Source organism: Trichoderma citrinoviride (genome assembly GCF_003025115.1).
Source record: "Trichoderma citrinoviride strain TUCIM 6016 unplaced genomic scaffold BBK36scaffold_6, whole genome shotgun sequence".
In the NCBI taxonomy this organism is placed as follows: Eukaryota; Fungi; Ascomycota; class Sordariomycetes; order Hypocreales; family Hypocreaceae; genus Trichoderma; species Trichoderma citrinoviride.
Genome location: NW_020194714.1, coordinates 1 through 13,911, shown reverse-complemented (window position 1 = coordinate 13,911; position 13,911 = coordinate 1). Strand labels below are relative to the sequence as shown.

General features: G+C 42.9%; 5 protein-coding genes across 5 annotated transcripts; 2 read left to right on the top strand and 3 right to left on the bottom strand.

Annotated features, from left to right (window-relative positions):
- Positions 1-54: 54 nt before the first annotated feature.
- BBK36DRAFT_1117520 (hypothetical protein) lies at positions 55-378 on the top strand (the record flags this gene model as incomplete). The annotated part of the gene is made up of 1 exon (XM_024890360.1): positions 55-378. A coding segment is annotated over one exon (324 nt), but the record flags the coding sequence as incomplete, so codon positions are not given.
- A 1,758-nt stretch (positions 379-2,136) lies between these two features.
- On the bottom strand, positions 2,137-3,724 carry BBK36DRAFT_1168162 (glycoside hydrolase family 6 protein; the record flags this gene model as incomplete). The annotated part of the gene is made up of 4 exons (XM_024895142.1): positions 2,137-2,825; positions 2,889-3,136; positions 3,193-3,579; positions 3,633-3,724. 4 exons carry the CDS (start codon positions 3,722-3,724, stop codon positions 2,137-2,139), a joined length of 1,416 nt encoding a protein of 471 aa, XP_024749943.1.
- Positions 3,725-6,191: 2,467 nt separating this feature from the next.
- BBK36DRAFT_1168161 (ribonuclease T2) lies at positions 6,192-7,392 on the top strand (the record flags this gene model as incomplete). The annotated part of the gene is made up of 2 exons (XM_024895141.1): positions 6,192-6,334; positions 6,390-7,392. 2 exons carry the CDS (start codon positions 6,192-6,194, stop codon positions 7,390-7,392), a joined length of 1,146 nt encoding a protein of 381 aa, XP_024749942.1.
- Positions 7,393-8,410: 1,018 nt separating this feature from the next.
- On the bottom strand, positions 8,411-9,230 carry BBK36DRAFT_1168160 (hypothetical protein; the record flags this gene model as incomplete). The annotated part of the gene is made up of 4 exons (XM_024895140.1): positions 8,411-8,484; positions 8,566-8,698; positions 8,786-9,013; positions 9,057-9,230. 4 exons carry the CDS (start codon positions 9,228-9,230, stop codon positions 8,411-8,413), a joined length of 609 nt encoding a protein of 202 aa, XP_024749941.1.
- Positions 9,231-9,678: 448 nt separating this feature from the next.
- On the bottom strand, positions 9,679-11,197 carry BBK36DRAFT_1118356 (N-methyltransferase; the record flags this gene model as incomplete). The annotated part of the gene is made up of 3 exons (XM_024890470.1): positions 9,679-10,383; positions 10,444-10,638; positions 10,709-11,197. 3 exons carry the CDS (start codon positions 11,195-11,197, stop codon positions 9,679-9,681), a joined length of 1,389 nt encoding a protein of 462 aa, XP_024749940.1.
- Positions 11,198-13,911: the final 2,714 nt, after the last annotated feature.

Genomic DNA, 13,911 nt, shown 5'->3' with positions numbered 1-13,911 from the left:
CGCCCCTTCTTCTCTTCCATCGTACGTATTCAAGTAGCTCACAAGAAGAAATAGCTCTTATATATTCTATCCGCCTGTTCGGTTGTCTCTGCACAGAACCCTGTGCTCTTTGATTCCTATACAAACGGAAGATGTGCTGGTGGTATAGTAGTTGGAACTACTGTTGTTCAGCCAGGGGACTGCATTAGCTCCACAACTGCCTTTGCCAGTGCTCAGTATCGAGGCAGCCAATTCGACAATGTGCAGCAGCCCGTGGTATTCTACAGTGAAGAGGACTGCGCGAATGAGATTCAAGGGGTGGTAGCTGAGCTGGGTGATGGATACAACTGTTTTACCTTCAACAATGGCCAGGCGAAAAGTGCAAAGTGGATTGCGTAAGGGGGTTGAAGTTAGCGAGCACATCACCAGGAACTAGGATACAATTGGAGAGTTTCATTGTCATTTTCAGTGCAAGTGGAAGTTTTATATACTATAAATACACCCTTTTTGACTGGAACGAGTTAGATATCTCTACAAGTTACCACTAGACCTTGGCAACGGGTTTTAATCCGGGCGAACTTGTGGATTCATGTTGTTTGTGCTACCCCAGCGGAACTTACCATAAAGGGAAGGACCGAGAGACCTCGCATCCACCAATTAGAATACGATGATCATTACTTTCTCAAACATAAAAACCTTTTTGATACCCTGTCTAGCATCGTGATGAGTTTACCGCCATTTATGCAGGTAATGATAAAGGTGGTGATAATCATTTGTTGGCTCTTTTGGCAAGCATCAATTCAAGCATACCTACAGACTACAGTGGCATCGCCAAATCAGTAAGATATGAGTGGGCCGCGGGATAAGAATACAACCAACGCTTAGGTATGCTGAGGTCGACAACGCAAAGTAAATACATGCTTGAGAGAGTCACTTCTACACTAGTAGGTGAGTTTTTTTTTTTTTTATTCAATTGGCAAATGTCGACTTTGACTTTATTCCGCTCTCGACAACACAAGAATTTACCGAAGACTAACCCAGATGAACCAGATGATACGCAGCAGCTGGTTATCAGATATGGAGGGCTACTGGCTTAATAACATCGCTCAGTTGTTCAGCTCCTCCTATATGAACTTGTGCGGCGGTATGCTCATCATTTGCTGCCAATGGATCATTCATGACAGTTATGTACGACAAGACTACCACCAGGCTATTGGAGATGCAGTTGATGACATACTTCGACGAATCCGGTCTGGCGAAATGTCGCCGGAAACGGGAGCTCAGAAAGCGCATCGAATGCGCAATCGATTCTTCTATTCAATGCGACGCAAGACATCACCGATTGGCCTGCTGGTAGCTCGCTCAATACACATAACAGCCCGCCCATACGAATATTATCTGGAAAAGAATGCGTTGGTCATGTTTGGAATGCCAAATAAGAAGCTGAGTTCAAGTCAGGCAGGCGAGGTTGTAATGAACACAATCAGCAGCGCCAGGCGTCCAAGTACCGCTGTTACTGATATTAGTAAAAGAGCAAGTCTTCTCTGCAAAGGCATCATCGTCGCGGTTGTAGCCGCGTCTGTCTTTTGTGCGTCAATGTCAGAGCACAGAGCAATCGAGATGGCCAGATTATTCGCCTTGACCTCATGCTTCGCAGCTATAGGTCATTTGGGTATAGTCACCACGAAATACATATCACACGGTAGTGCAGGGAGATAGAGAGATGAAAATTGGCACTCTTTATAATGTAATCGAAAATAACGCGGCGAATAAAGTATGTGGAGATGACGGATCATGATTAAGCTCATCAAGGCAGACTGCGTGACTGACAAAGTCCTGCTCCTTTCAAGGCATGTCGTTGCTAATGACATTCATGACTCATGAGAGACTCGGTATTTTTAATCACGGACACAAACGAAATCACTCTGCCAGAGATATTTGAAAAGAGGTTTGTGGAGGAACGTCGTCCATGCACTCGTAACTTGACGGCAAAAATATAACATCCAGATGCACGCTAGGATCATTGATGTAAAGTCAATGGTCTCTTATTTTCCAACCCTCTGACTTGCTACTGATACCCGAAGTATATACAGGCTCCACCAAGCGGAAGACGACATCATCCCAAGCCATAGTTGAAAGCCCCCGTCATGAAGCGGCTTACATGAACGGCGGGTTTGCGTTCGTGAGGAGCTGCACAAAGTAGGCTTGGAACCAAGCACCAGCCTGGGGCGCAGGTTGCAAGGCATCTGGGAGGGCACAATGGGAGTCAAACCGTGGCGCGCTGCTGTCACTAGTGCCGTCACACTCGCCTCCGGGCTTGACCCAGACAAAGGAATCCAGCAGCGAGTCTCCCGTGTTTGTCGATGGGCGAATACCGAATCCAGTGCCGATGACATTGCACCAGTCACCCCACTGCTGCTGCCCGGTTGGCTGCTTGCCAGATCGGCCTTGGTCGGTAATGAAGAAGGCGTTGGACCAGCCGTGATTGGCAAGAAGAGGTCCGATGGCGTGGATGTACAGCTTCTCGTTGTAGACGGCGTTACCTTGCGTGTACGAGGGGGGGCTGGTGATATTCCACCCATTGTAGTTGGCAACATTGGTTGCCAGCCCGCGAAGAGCCGCTGGAGACGATGCATTCTTGTAAACGTTTGCAAATAGTTGGGCGGCCGGATCTTGATTTGCCGGCCAACCAAGCCATCCGGCATGGCCGGCGTCCAAGTACATTGCGATGTTTGGAAGATTCAGCTGCGTGATGGCGTAGTTGATGCATTCAAGGTAGGCAGACTGGGCGTTCGCGCACTTTGGAGTACCCAAGTTCGTGACCAGATTGGCAAGAGAATCAGGTTCTAGAAGATGTAACAACGATTAGCACGACGGCAGGGATGGCGAGGGTCCCCGAAAACTCGTACCAATAACCAAGAGGGTGCGAATATCAGAGTACTCGACGACGATCTGACGTATAGTGTCGATATAGTTCTTGTACTTGTCCACACCACCATCGGCAATTGAGTATTCACCGTTGGAAGCAAGGGCAGCACAGTCGCGATCTGGCAAATCATACACGACAAACTGTCCAGCATAGTTACCCCCATTCTTGTTGGCGGTGCGAATGTCGGCCAAGGTTTGCTCCATGAGAGTGGTCTTGTCAAGAGTATCCCTGCAATAAATGATGAGTCTTCAATGTCGAAATATCTTGGGTTCAGGAGAACCTACAGCCACATAAAGGAGGGAACCTTTGCGACAGCTGCTGCAGCAGTGGCCATGGCTCCAGTCAAACTAGGAATAGCGAGGCTGCTAACTTCAGAGGCATAGTATGCATTGGCCCAAGGAGTAACCCCAACAAAAGGATTGCCTGAGTATGTGGCGGTTCCCGATCCGACTGGGGGAATTCTCGTAGTGGTAGATCCAGGAGGAGGGGTTACGGAGCTCGACCTGGCGGTTGTGGACGATACTCGAGTAGTCGTCGACGAGGCGCGCGTGGACGAGCTTGAGCTTGCAGCGCCCGGAAGACATTGGGAGTAGTAGTCATTTGAGTAGACGCATGTACTTCCCGCAGCACAGCAAGTTGGACCCGACCAGTTCTGGCCACCACATTGCCCCCTTGATGTATGTCAGTGTTTGGCTCTCCTGGAAGAACTCCATCATCATCTTACCAAACGCTTGAGCAAGCTTGTCGCTCCTCTAGAGGCACACTAGCTGCCAATGTGGCCAGCGTAGCCAGCGTGGTGAAAATGCCGACGATCATGTTGCTATACGCAGAGGATGATACTTGAAGCCTCTTGAGGTGAGCCGCTCTGTCATCATGTTGCGCTTCTTGCAGGGCTTTAGTCCCCTTTTATACGGGCGATGTCTGTGACTCCGTGCGTTGAAACATCCTCACGATGTAGTATTCGGGAACATAGGATAAAGCCCGCTGAGTTTGTAACATCGTATAGCCTTGAGTGGCGGCTAATAAACTTCATCCCCGCCTTGCATATTACCCAATGAAGAAGTTGGTTGAATGCGCCTTTAATATGTGGAGTGTAGCATTCTCTCCAGAATAGCCTTGTCGTACGGCTAATAAAGCGTAAACGTTGCGCGTGGCATTGCGCTGCACTCTGAATTAGTGGACGGAGTAAACATATAGTAAGAGAGACGATCTTCCAGGTAGAAAATAGGCTCTATTCAAGGCTAATGGGCTGTGGCATTATTCCTTTCTACATTAGCGCATTATACCGAGGGAATAAAACATACTGGCAGTTCGGAAGGAAAAGCATTAGGTGAGAATAGCCGTTGACAGAACTTACACTATACACACCTGTGCTGTCCTTGGACTGTCTAAGGTCTGCTTGCCTCGCGATCCTAGTCTAGGTAGTGTTACGATCCCTTCTCTACTAAGTTTGCCATAATAGGCTGAGAGGCTAATAGGCTAAGCTTGGCTTCCTAATACAAGGCAAACCTGACTTCAAACCGGACAGTATTCTCTGTGCCTTCAGTAACGCTGTTCTATATTCACGCACATAGAGGTCAAACGGAATATGCCTGCTGAAGACTACAGACTACGGACTATCAGTCTCGATCTAAGATAGGAAGATTTTCTAGATATTTTAGTCTTCGTTATTCTCTTTCAAGTTTTACTATGACTTGTTATGCTGGTTGTGTTTTTCCTTCTATTGCAAAGGCTGGATTAGAATATATAAGAGTGGAGAAAGCATGATAAAGATTTCAGTCGCGGATAATACAAATATTAAATCTGCTTAGAAACTACGAGACGTTGTGTATAATGAACGTATTCTGTGCTTTGCAAAGTATTAACTAGAGTAAGAGAGCTTTGCGATAATAAACATATTGCATAACAATAGGAAGTAACTCGCAAACATCGAGTTCTTTATAACGACAGAAGAAGTTAGAATAAGACATATCTTAATGACCTTAGAGACTCAAGGTTGTTATAGTATGATTATATGTTAGGGGCATCTAGAGCTAGACAGTGTTAGGAGAGGAGGCTTTATATTTATAGAACCACTGACCTCTGAATTCATGTGTAGCCTCTGTAACTGAGCCACCCCTGCCTAATTTTAAAGTTTCTCTGCTACTTTATTGCATTGATTAGAAGGACATGTTAGTATATAAGGTATGCAATGTTCAAAGGCTCTAGCAAATGGCTTTGAAAAGAACTTAGACTTCTATATGTATGTAAACTTGTGCTGTGGGGGGCAATTCATGCTTTGTAGAAGGGCCGCAGTGGCTTCACCTCTCACTTTGTCATAGGTACGTGAAGCTCCGTTAATTTGCTATAGCTGACCAAATCTTGCTTTCCAGAAGATATTCCGTCAGAGTGGCCCGTGTCCTCAAACTTTCTGGCGAGTTGTCCATGGCACTGGAAAAGTATCGATGCTGATGTCCTTGAGCACCGAAAAGGGCGACGTGCGCTCAGCTGCGCAACCTCCAGTGATGCAGACAGGGCTTACTGGAAAGACTAACGGAGACATTCCTGCCGACTATCATGTGGTGACGATTGATGATAGTATACATGTAATGAGGATCCTGGCTCACTCTCAAGTATGTATATGGAGGCGTAGACTGTCGTCTCTGGGTGGTATTAACAGCACAATAAAACGTGCAATGCGATTGTATATCGCGATCGTGCCTGCAACTGAACCACTACCATCACAAGCTACCTGCTAGGTAAAAGATTCGGAACAGCATCCAAGGCCGTACGCAGAAGTTATTAAAACAATTACTTATAATGATACGCTAGAAAGAAAGGAATCTCACAGTTAACTAGAGTGTTCAAAAGCCTTTTGGGGCCAATTAAGGCGGCCACATATACCTAACGGAGAACAAATATCCCGTCTCAAGTACATACTTAGGTAGTATTTCTGTCCAGCTAACTTCAACTAGAAGGTCAACCAACCGACAAGTGGAGAACCTTTGCCCAGCTTTAAGCACCTCAGCGCTTGGCATCTCAACCTCGGTGTGCAAATGCAGCCGTAATCTTTAACGATAGTGCTGTCTAATGCAGGCTAGACCATTCTAGAGACAAGCTTATTGGATGTCGGGAGTAGTATAAAAAGGGTGGTTCGGGCGATAAGAGATCAAACATCCACTCGTAGCTTTCCGTCTCTAAAAATTCACTCCTCTCCCTATTTATAAGGATGCTACTTCAGCGATGGATGCTTGGTGCGGCTCTCAGTATCGGCTCAGCGATGGCCAGCCCTGGTTCATGCTTAATGCCGCTGAGCTGCCACAATACCACTGCTGTTTCTGATACTTGTCGCTTCGTCTATCCTGGTGGTCAGCTCCTTCTCACGCAATTCTGGGATACTAACCCGTCTACTGGCCCTAATAACTCGTGGACAGTCCACGGCCTCTGGTAACATGCCCGCGTATCAGATTATCAATTTTTGTCAGCTAAATCTTGAGTATAGGCCCGACAATTGTGATGGAACCTACGAGCAAAACTGCGACAGCTCTAGAGCGTACACCAACATTACGGCCATTCTTGAAGAAGCAGACCCCACTACGCTGGATTTCATGAAGATATACTGGAAAGACTACCAAGGCAATGATGAAAGTTTCTGGGAGCACGAATTTGGGAAGCATGGCACATGTATCAGCACTCTTGAGCCACGGTGCTATCCCAACTATAAGCCCACTCAAGAGGCTGTCGACTTCTTCAGGAGGGCTACGACCTTGTTCCAAACCCTTCCATCATACGATTGGCTTGCTTCCGCCGGCATCTATCCATCAACGACGGTGACGTATACTCTGGCCAAGATCCAAGATGCTCTTACCGTGCATCATGGCCAGAACGTCGTCATAAACTGCGACGGAAATGGTGAGCTCAACGAATTATGGTATCACTACAACGTCCGTGGTTCGGTCCAGAACGGCACATTTGTTCCCGTCGAGCCTGTTGGTGCTCCATCTACTTGTCCCAAAACCGGTATCAAGTATCTGCCCAAGTACAGCACCCCTACATTCACAACAACTGTCAGGACGGCCACCCGTACGTCTTCGACCACGGGCACAGCTACTCATCCGAGCGTACCATCTGGTGTTCTCTCTGGGAAGGGTTACTTGTTTGTCGACACTCCTGGCACAACGAGTGGTGGCTTTCTAATCAGCCGTGGAACTTGGTACCGCGACAGCGGCGGTACTCCCGCTACTTACACTGCCACGCCTAACGCGGATGGCAGAACGTTCGCTTTAAACACTAGCAAGGGAAAGTGTGCTATCTTGAGCGACTCCTCTCTTAGCTGCGATACTTCTATCACTACAGGTAGCAGCTTTGGCTGGGACGGCGCACACCTAGTTTTTGAGGGATTGTCGACATTTTATGCCACAGAGGTTCCAACCGGACAGGGGCAGGGCCTGGTCTACGCGAGCCCTCAGGCAATTTTGTTGCAGATTATCTGGAGTCCGTCATAGATGGCAATTGTCCAGCAACTAGAAGTTATGTAAACCTTTGCCTTATATGAAGCATTACGAAGCGATTGTACAGCACTCACTCATGGCCCTAGTAAGCTGCTATTTAATTGTGTTATTAGGTAATTGAAGCTCTATATAGAACGTATTTAACTAATTGTTGACAAGGAGAAGTACTTAACTTTAATGCTTCGCTTAACTAACATGGCTATTCAACCTAGAACATTGAATTTAACGCGGTTAGGCCCGTCTAGGACCGGCAACATCCACAGCTCAACACTCTCCCCCCGGCCCACAACACTGTCTGCTTTGCTTGTGGCGGTGTCTGTGCTTGCGCCTGTCATGATCATCGGCTTAGAACCATCCAATAGCGCAGCTTCGGGCGAGAGACACAGCAGCTGAACTGTATGCGAACCACCACGACGAGGCCGCACCGCCATAAGTGGAATAGCCCCACAGGATAGATAAAGGAGCGATAGTAGAAATGCGACACCCAAGCGATAACACGAAAATGGGCATGGTGGCAAAACAACAACATCTGTTTCAGTCGGCATGAAGTCTTCTTATAACACGTTATTGAAGTTGCAGTTAAGAGAGCTCCCGCGAGTTTTGGGATATTAAAATATTGCCGGCAGCATCTGAGTGGTACACTGCCATAGCTCGCTCGCGATAGTAGGCAGTTGCGATAGCAAGAGTGTATCTTGCACAGCGGCCAAAGGACTCACTTCTATAAAGAAAGATTGCTGCAGTTGTTAGTTTAATCTTTCTTTTCCTCGACATGATAAACCTGGGTTAAGTAAGTGATTTAGACTCTAAGCATGTTATGTCTTCTGGCAGTAAACATAATAAAGTCCTCTTACTATCTTCAGTCTGATAAAATATCGCTTAGCTTTAGTGATTGGTCTAAATGCATAATAAGCTGTGCACTTGTATGCAGCTGCTGTAGACCCTTATATAATACGTATAATACTAGGTAACTTAGAAGGGAGACATCTTGGCGTTGAGTCAGTAATCCTTTTCTCTATCTAGACAATCTATCCGCAGCAACATGGTAATGTTTATCCGCGGCCTTTTGCACCGCATTTAGACAATCCACTTTTCGATACTTGCCCACGTCCGGCTATCCGTGCTCCCTATAGATATCCCATAGCAATTCCCTTATCCCAGCTGACCTACAGCCAAGAGTAGTGTAGGCATCCACAACTAGCCAATAATTAATTAGAATAAACTGGAGCTGGAGAAAATGGTCCTTGAGAACCTCGAAGAATTCCGACACGGCCCATGCAATACACTCCCCACGCCATTTAGCCTAGGCTTCGTCCTGCTCATAATTATACAGGTTATCGTTAACAGACTCTTGCAAAGGCTGTACTTGACTTCCCCGGGGCATTCGTACCTTAGAGCAATGCAGCTCTGTGTCAATCAGAAAGATAGGATTGTCCCGTCCACTATCTGTGAGACTGATATCGTGAGAAGGAATGACTTCGAACAGAGACGCGCTTTCAGTTACTACCCTCCGATCTTCGGCTTGAGACGGGTTGCGGCTTAAGAGACGGCCGATATTCTGCCAGTTGGCGAAATAGCAATATATTGTTGCTTGAATCCTGTGTGTGTCGCTATTAGGCTCTCGTATGTATGCTAGGTAGATGGCGAAGTAGTGATATTACTTCTTCAGTCTTCCCCAACCCTCCCATAGTTAAGGTTATAATGTCCGGCCACCCCTCTGCTAGCAGCTCAATGACATCCGACTCCTTGAGATATAGCTCAGAAAGTTGCAGTACCCCGCGGATGGCGGAGATGCACTCAACGTGCGAATATTTAATTTCGCAAAGTTCTAGCATTCTCCTTCATTATGAGGAGAGGAGAATTCAGCCCAGGTAAGGAGATGATTATAGTGGCAATAAGTAAACATTCTGAAAAAAAAAGGGGTCGACTTAGAGATCTTCTCATAGAAAAAGAGCGGGTCCATAGGCAAAAAGAGAGTGTTGGTAAATAACTCTAATACACAAGCTTAATTTAAGCGGTTCGAAGCCCCAGCGAGGCGCATGACTTAATGTGATCTTATAGGACTTTTTGTTTAGCTTGATAGGACGTATAGATCTAAGCATAACTCCCTCGCAAATGTCCCAAGGCCGGACTTGAGGGCCTTATATCAAGGTACTAGTAAAGCAATCACAGGCATTACCTAGGTATATATAACACCGTCTAGTTAAGTGGGTTGTTAACTGAACTGTATTCTAAGCGCTGTCTACCTTAGTGCTATTTTTTCTCAGACGACCTTCTCTCGTATTAACGTTTCAGGGCAGTAGCTCGGCATGCCACCTTGTGCTGTTTGTGATGGGCGACTTGACATGTTCGTCCGCAGTACATGACCGACTTACACCTCCCACATAACATCAGCGGCACGGAACCCTTGTCGCAGTTTGCGCATCTCGCCAGAGCGGACGAGGATCTACTTTCTCTTCCGCTCTCCACCGCGGCTAGCAAATCCCTGGCTTTCGCTCTCGCTAATCTCAACACCCGCTGCTCGCCCACACTAACGTGCGCCGCCGCCCACGCGTTGCCTCCAACCGGATGAACGCCCTCTGCGAGTTGGGTTTCCAACTTCTCCAATGGAGTTGCGAACCCATCTAGAAGACTTCCGATCGACTCTTCCACGAACTGTAGAATCTCCGTTTCGTTTGAGTCGCTGATCTTCCCGTCTGTACCGTCGATCTGCTGGAGGGCTATGGCAGCAAGCCCTGAAACGTCCGCCCGCTGTATACGGAGATATCGAAGAATACTTTTTGGGAGCGGATCGGTTAGCGTGAGCGAGACGGTAGTCGTCGAATCGAGCCCGGCCGACACCCAGAGCTTCTGCTTCTGCTCATACAGCGGCGCCATAGGGTGCGTCGTAAGAACGAGATCGTAGCTGTCGTTAGGGTTACCAGGTACAACGAAGCCATAGAGACGCAGCAGGCGGTTATTCGGAATCGGCCCATAATTGATGAAAACCTAGGGGGGGCAGCACCAGATAAGCAGTTATACTGGTGTTCTTCGACAGGCCAAACATACCTGATCTCCGACTTCGTAATCTTTCCCTGCCAGGACAGAGAGATCTCCAGACTTGGCATCTAAGACATGACATTGCTGAACTTCAGACGAGTGGTTCAACATGTCTGCAAAGGGCGCCAAAAGTCGGAGTGAGCTTCCATCAGGCAGCGTGAAATCCATTGAACGACTCCACACCGTGCAGAGAGCCCATTTGTACTAGAGACAGAAGGCAAAAGGAAAGTTAAATGGCTGCACATATCATCTATTGCCAGCGCAGGAAACCTACATCTTCGATAGTGAACTTGTTGAGTGGGAAAAGATCCGGATGCTGTGCAAGCACTCGGACGACCAATTCCCTGTAATCGTCTTCGATCTTTTGCTGAAGTTGCTTTGTGATAGTGTATAGAGAAGTCCCAGCGCAAACTTCCAGCTCTTCGTCCGAAAAGAAGATGCTTGAAGAGTAACTACCAGGCAACGCTGCCACATGGGTTCGAATGCCATCGTATCCCGACTCGCGCGATCGGACAAAGAGGATATATATAGCCAAGATGTCTTCGACAGTTAGCGGCGGCAGCGAGGAGCGAAGAGCTGGACCAAGAAGGGAATCGCGATATGCACCCTCCACGCTCCAAAGAATGTCCGAGGGAATGGTGAGGATTCTCTCCCCTTGCCTGAATCGACGCAGTGTTTTGACGCCGCGCCCGGTGACTGGAAAGTCTGCGAGCTCCAAGTCGCCCAAGCCAACCGCCCCGGATTTCATAAGCCAGCTTTCCATAGCCTAAGCTAATAAGAGCAAGCGTAAAGCAACACTAAAGAATAGACTGATGCTCTAGGCCTTCCACCTGACGTCTGGGGCTCTAGATGTTTATAGGACATGGGCTTGTCGAGCTTATTAACCATGAATTGACAGAACCAGAATAGAAGAGAAAGGAATAAGTCTAATGCCTGCTAAAGGCGTTTATAAGGGCCTAAGCGAAGCTGCTGCGTGGAAAGCGCAAGCGCAGCTTTAGCGCCCTATTAGATATAGATAATTAATATTATGCCCTGCCTGCCCTCTTTATAATTATTATTACTATTAAGAGCCTTATTATTAACAGCCTTAATAGTATAGTATATAAAAAAAAAGTTATAAAAAGAAGCCTTATATAAGATTTAAATGCTTAACCTTCTAACTGCTTTATAATACTAAGGGCCTTTTTAAAGCTATAGATTATATTTATAAGTATAGTAAGAGAGGTAATGCCCTTATACCTTTAATTACTTCTGCTAAGCATTACTATAGCTATACCTAAGCCTAGCTAGTAAGTATAATCTACTACTTATAAAGGTTATCTTATTATAAAAAAAGACAGCTAAAATAGTAAAAAGGTAAAAACTCTTTATATACTAGCTTTAATATACTGCAGGCTAGATTTAAAGACTTAATTACTTATTTTATAATACTTAGCTTTTATATAAGTAAAAAGGCTTAAAGCCTTTTTTCTAACTGCTTTTATAAAAGTTAAGCGCCTTATTATAAGGTAGTGTTATTACTTTAGTTATTTTATTAAATATCTTATATATAAAGAGCAGGTATATATATAATTAATATAATAGCTAAAGGCTATTACTCCCCTTAAACTACTATACTAATTATAATATTAATATCTAGCTAGTGTTATAAGGAGAAGAGATATTATTACTTATAAAGGATAGGTTATAACACTTATATATATAAGGCTTAAGAGGCTATAATACTTATATATATAAGGCTTAAAGAAAGGTATTATAACACTTATATACATAAGGCTTAAAAGAGAGGTTATTATAATATTACTACTTTAACTAAATAATAAAATGCTTAGTGTTTAATACCTTTTAATATATAGCTTTATATTTATACTACTGTTTTAAAGGCTTTTTTATAATATAGGCAGTAGAATATAAGTATTAAATAAAGGCATGTTTATAATAGCATTAAATACTAAACAGCCTTATATATTATAAATAGAATATATATATTAAGTTACTATTCTTAATCTTTTCTTTTTTCTTCTTTTTTTATTATTATAATTATTACCCTTATTTTTATTACTACTTTCCTTATTAATATACTTAAGATTTTTATTATAGCTTTAAAAAAAGCTAACCTTAAGGGTAAGGGCAAGAGTAAGGGTAAGGGTAAAGCTATTACTATACTTAAGGCTACTTCCTTTAAAGTAGTATATCTCTTTCTATCCTTTATATTTTTAAGCGCTAACTTTATATTACTTTTAGTAAAAGCTAAAGAAATAAATAATATAGTTTTAAGTTAATAATAATAGCGCTAGCTTATTATAAGCAGTAGTAAAAGTAATCTTATAAGATTTACTATATAAGAATTATATTAAAAGCCTTATTACTAGTAAGAAGGTAACTTCTTTTAATTAATATATAAATTTAAAAAGAAGCTCTTAGTATTATAAGCTTTATAATAAAGGCAGCTATAAGTATAGACCCTAGTATATACCTTCCTTCCTTCCTTATCTCTTTTAAGACTATTCTTATTACTAAATATATACTATAGCTATTATTAGCTTATGCTCTTTATTTAAAGACTTAATTATACTATTAATAAAGAAGATAAAAAGGTATTTCTTTTATCTTTTAACTTTTAAATTCCTATATACTATATTAATAATACACTAAGTAATAAAGTAATACTATATAGCTATTTATCTTATAATTAATATACTTAATAATAAGGATCTAGCACTTAAGTTAAATAATAATAATAAAGGTAATAATAATAAGGTAAGCTATAAGTAAGCTTATAAGGCTTAAAAAACTATAGCTAAGTATATCTTTTATAAATAGGCGCTAGTATTAAAAAGAGAAGATACTATTACTATTTTTATAATTATTATTAGTCTTTAATTATATTTTAATATATATAAAGAATAAAATTCTAGAATTTATTTATATAAAAAATATATATAAAGGATATATATAATTAGTATTAAAAGGCAAACTCTTACTATTTAAATATTAAATATATATTAAAAAGCTATAAAGGTAATAAAAAAGAAAAGAAAAAAGAAGAAATAATAATAAAAATAATTTAAGCAGCTAGCACTAGTATAATTTTAAGAATATAGCATTAATAATTAAGGTAATAAGGATCCCTAGCTAGGTTAGTCTTATTATAAATTATAAAAAAGTTAAAAAAAGTATTAAAAAAAATGCCTTATAAAGTCTTAACTTATAATACTATTATATATATAAGGCTTATAAAAAAGTCTCTTTATAAGATATTAATAATAGCTTACTTTATAATATATCCTTAAGACTTATAAACTATAATTATATAAGTAATAGTTAGTAAGAATTATATTTAACTATAAAAAGCATTTCCCTTAATAAAGTTATATATAGTATAAAAGATAGGCATTATATTATATAAATCTTAGGGTTAGGGTTAGGGTTAGGGTTAGGGTTAGGGTTAGGGTTAGGGTTAGGGTTAGGGTTAGG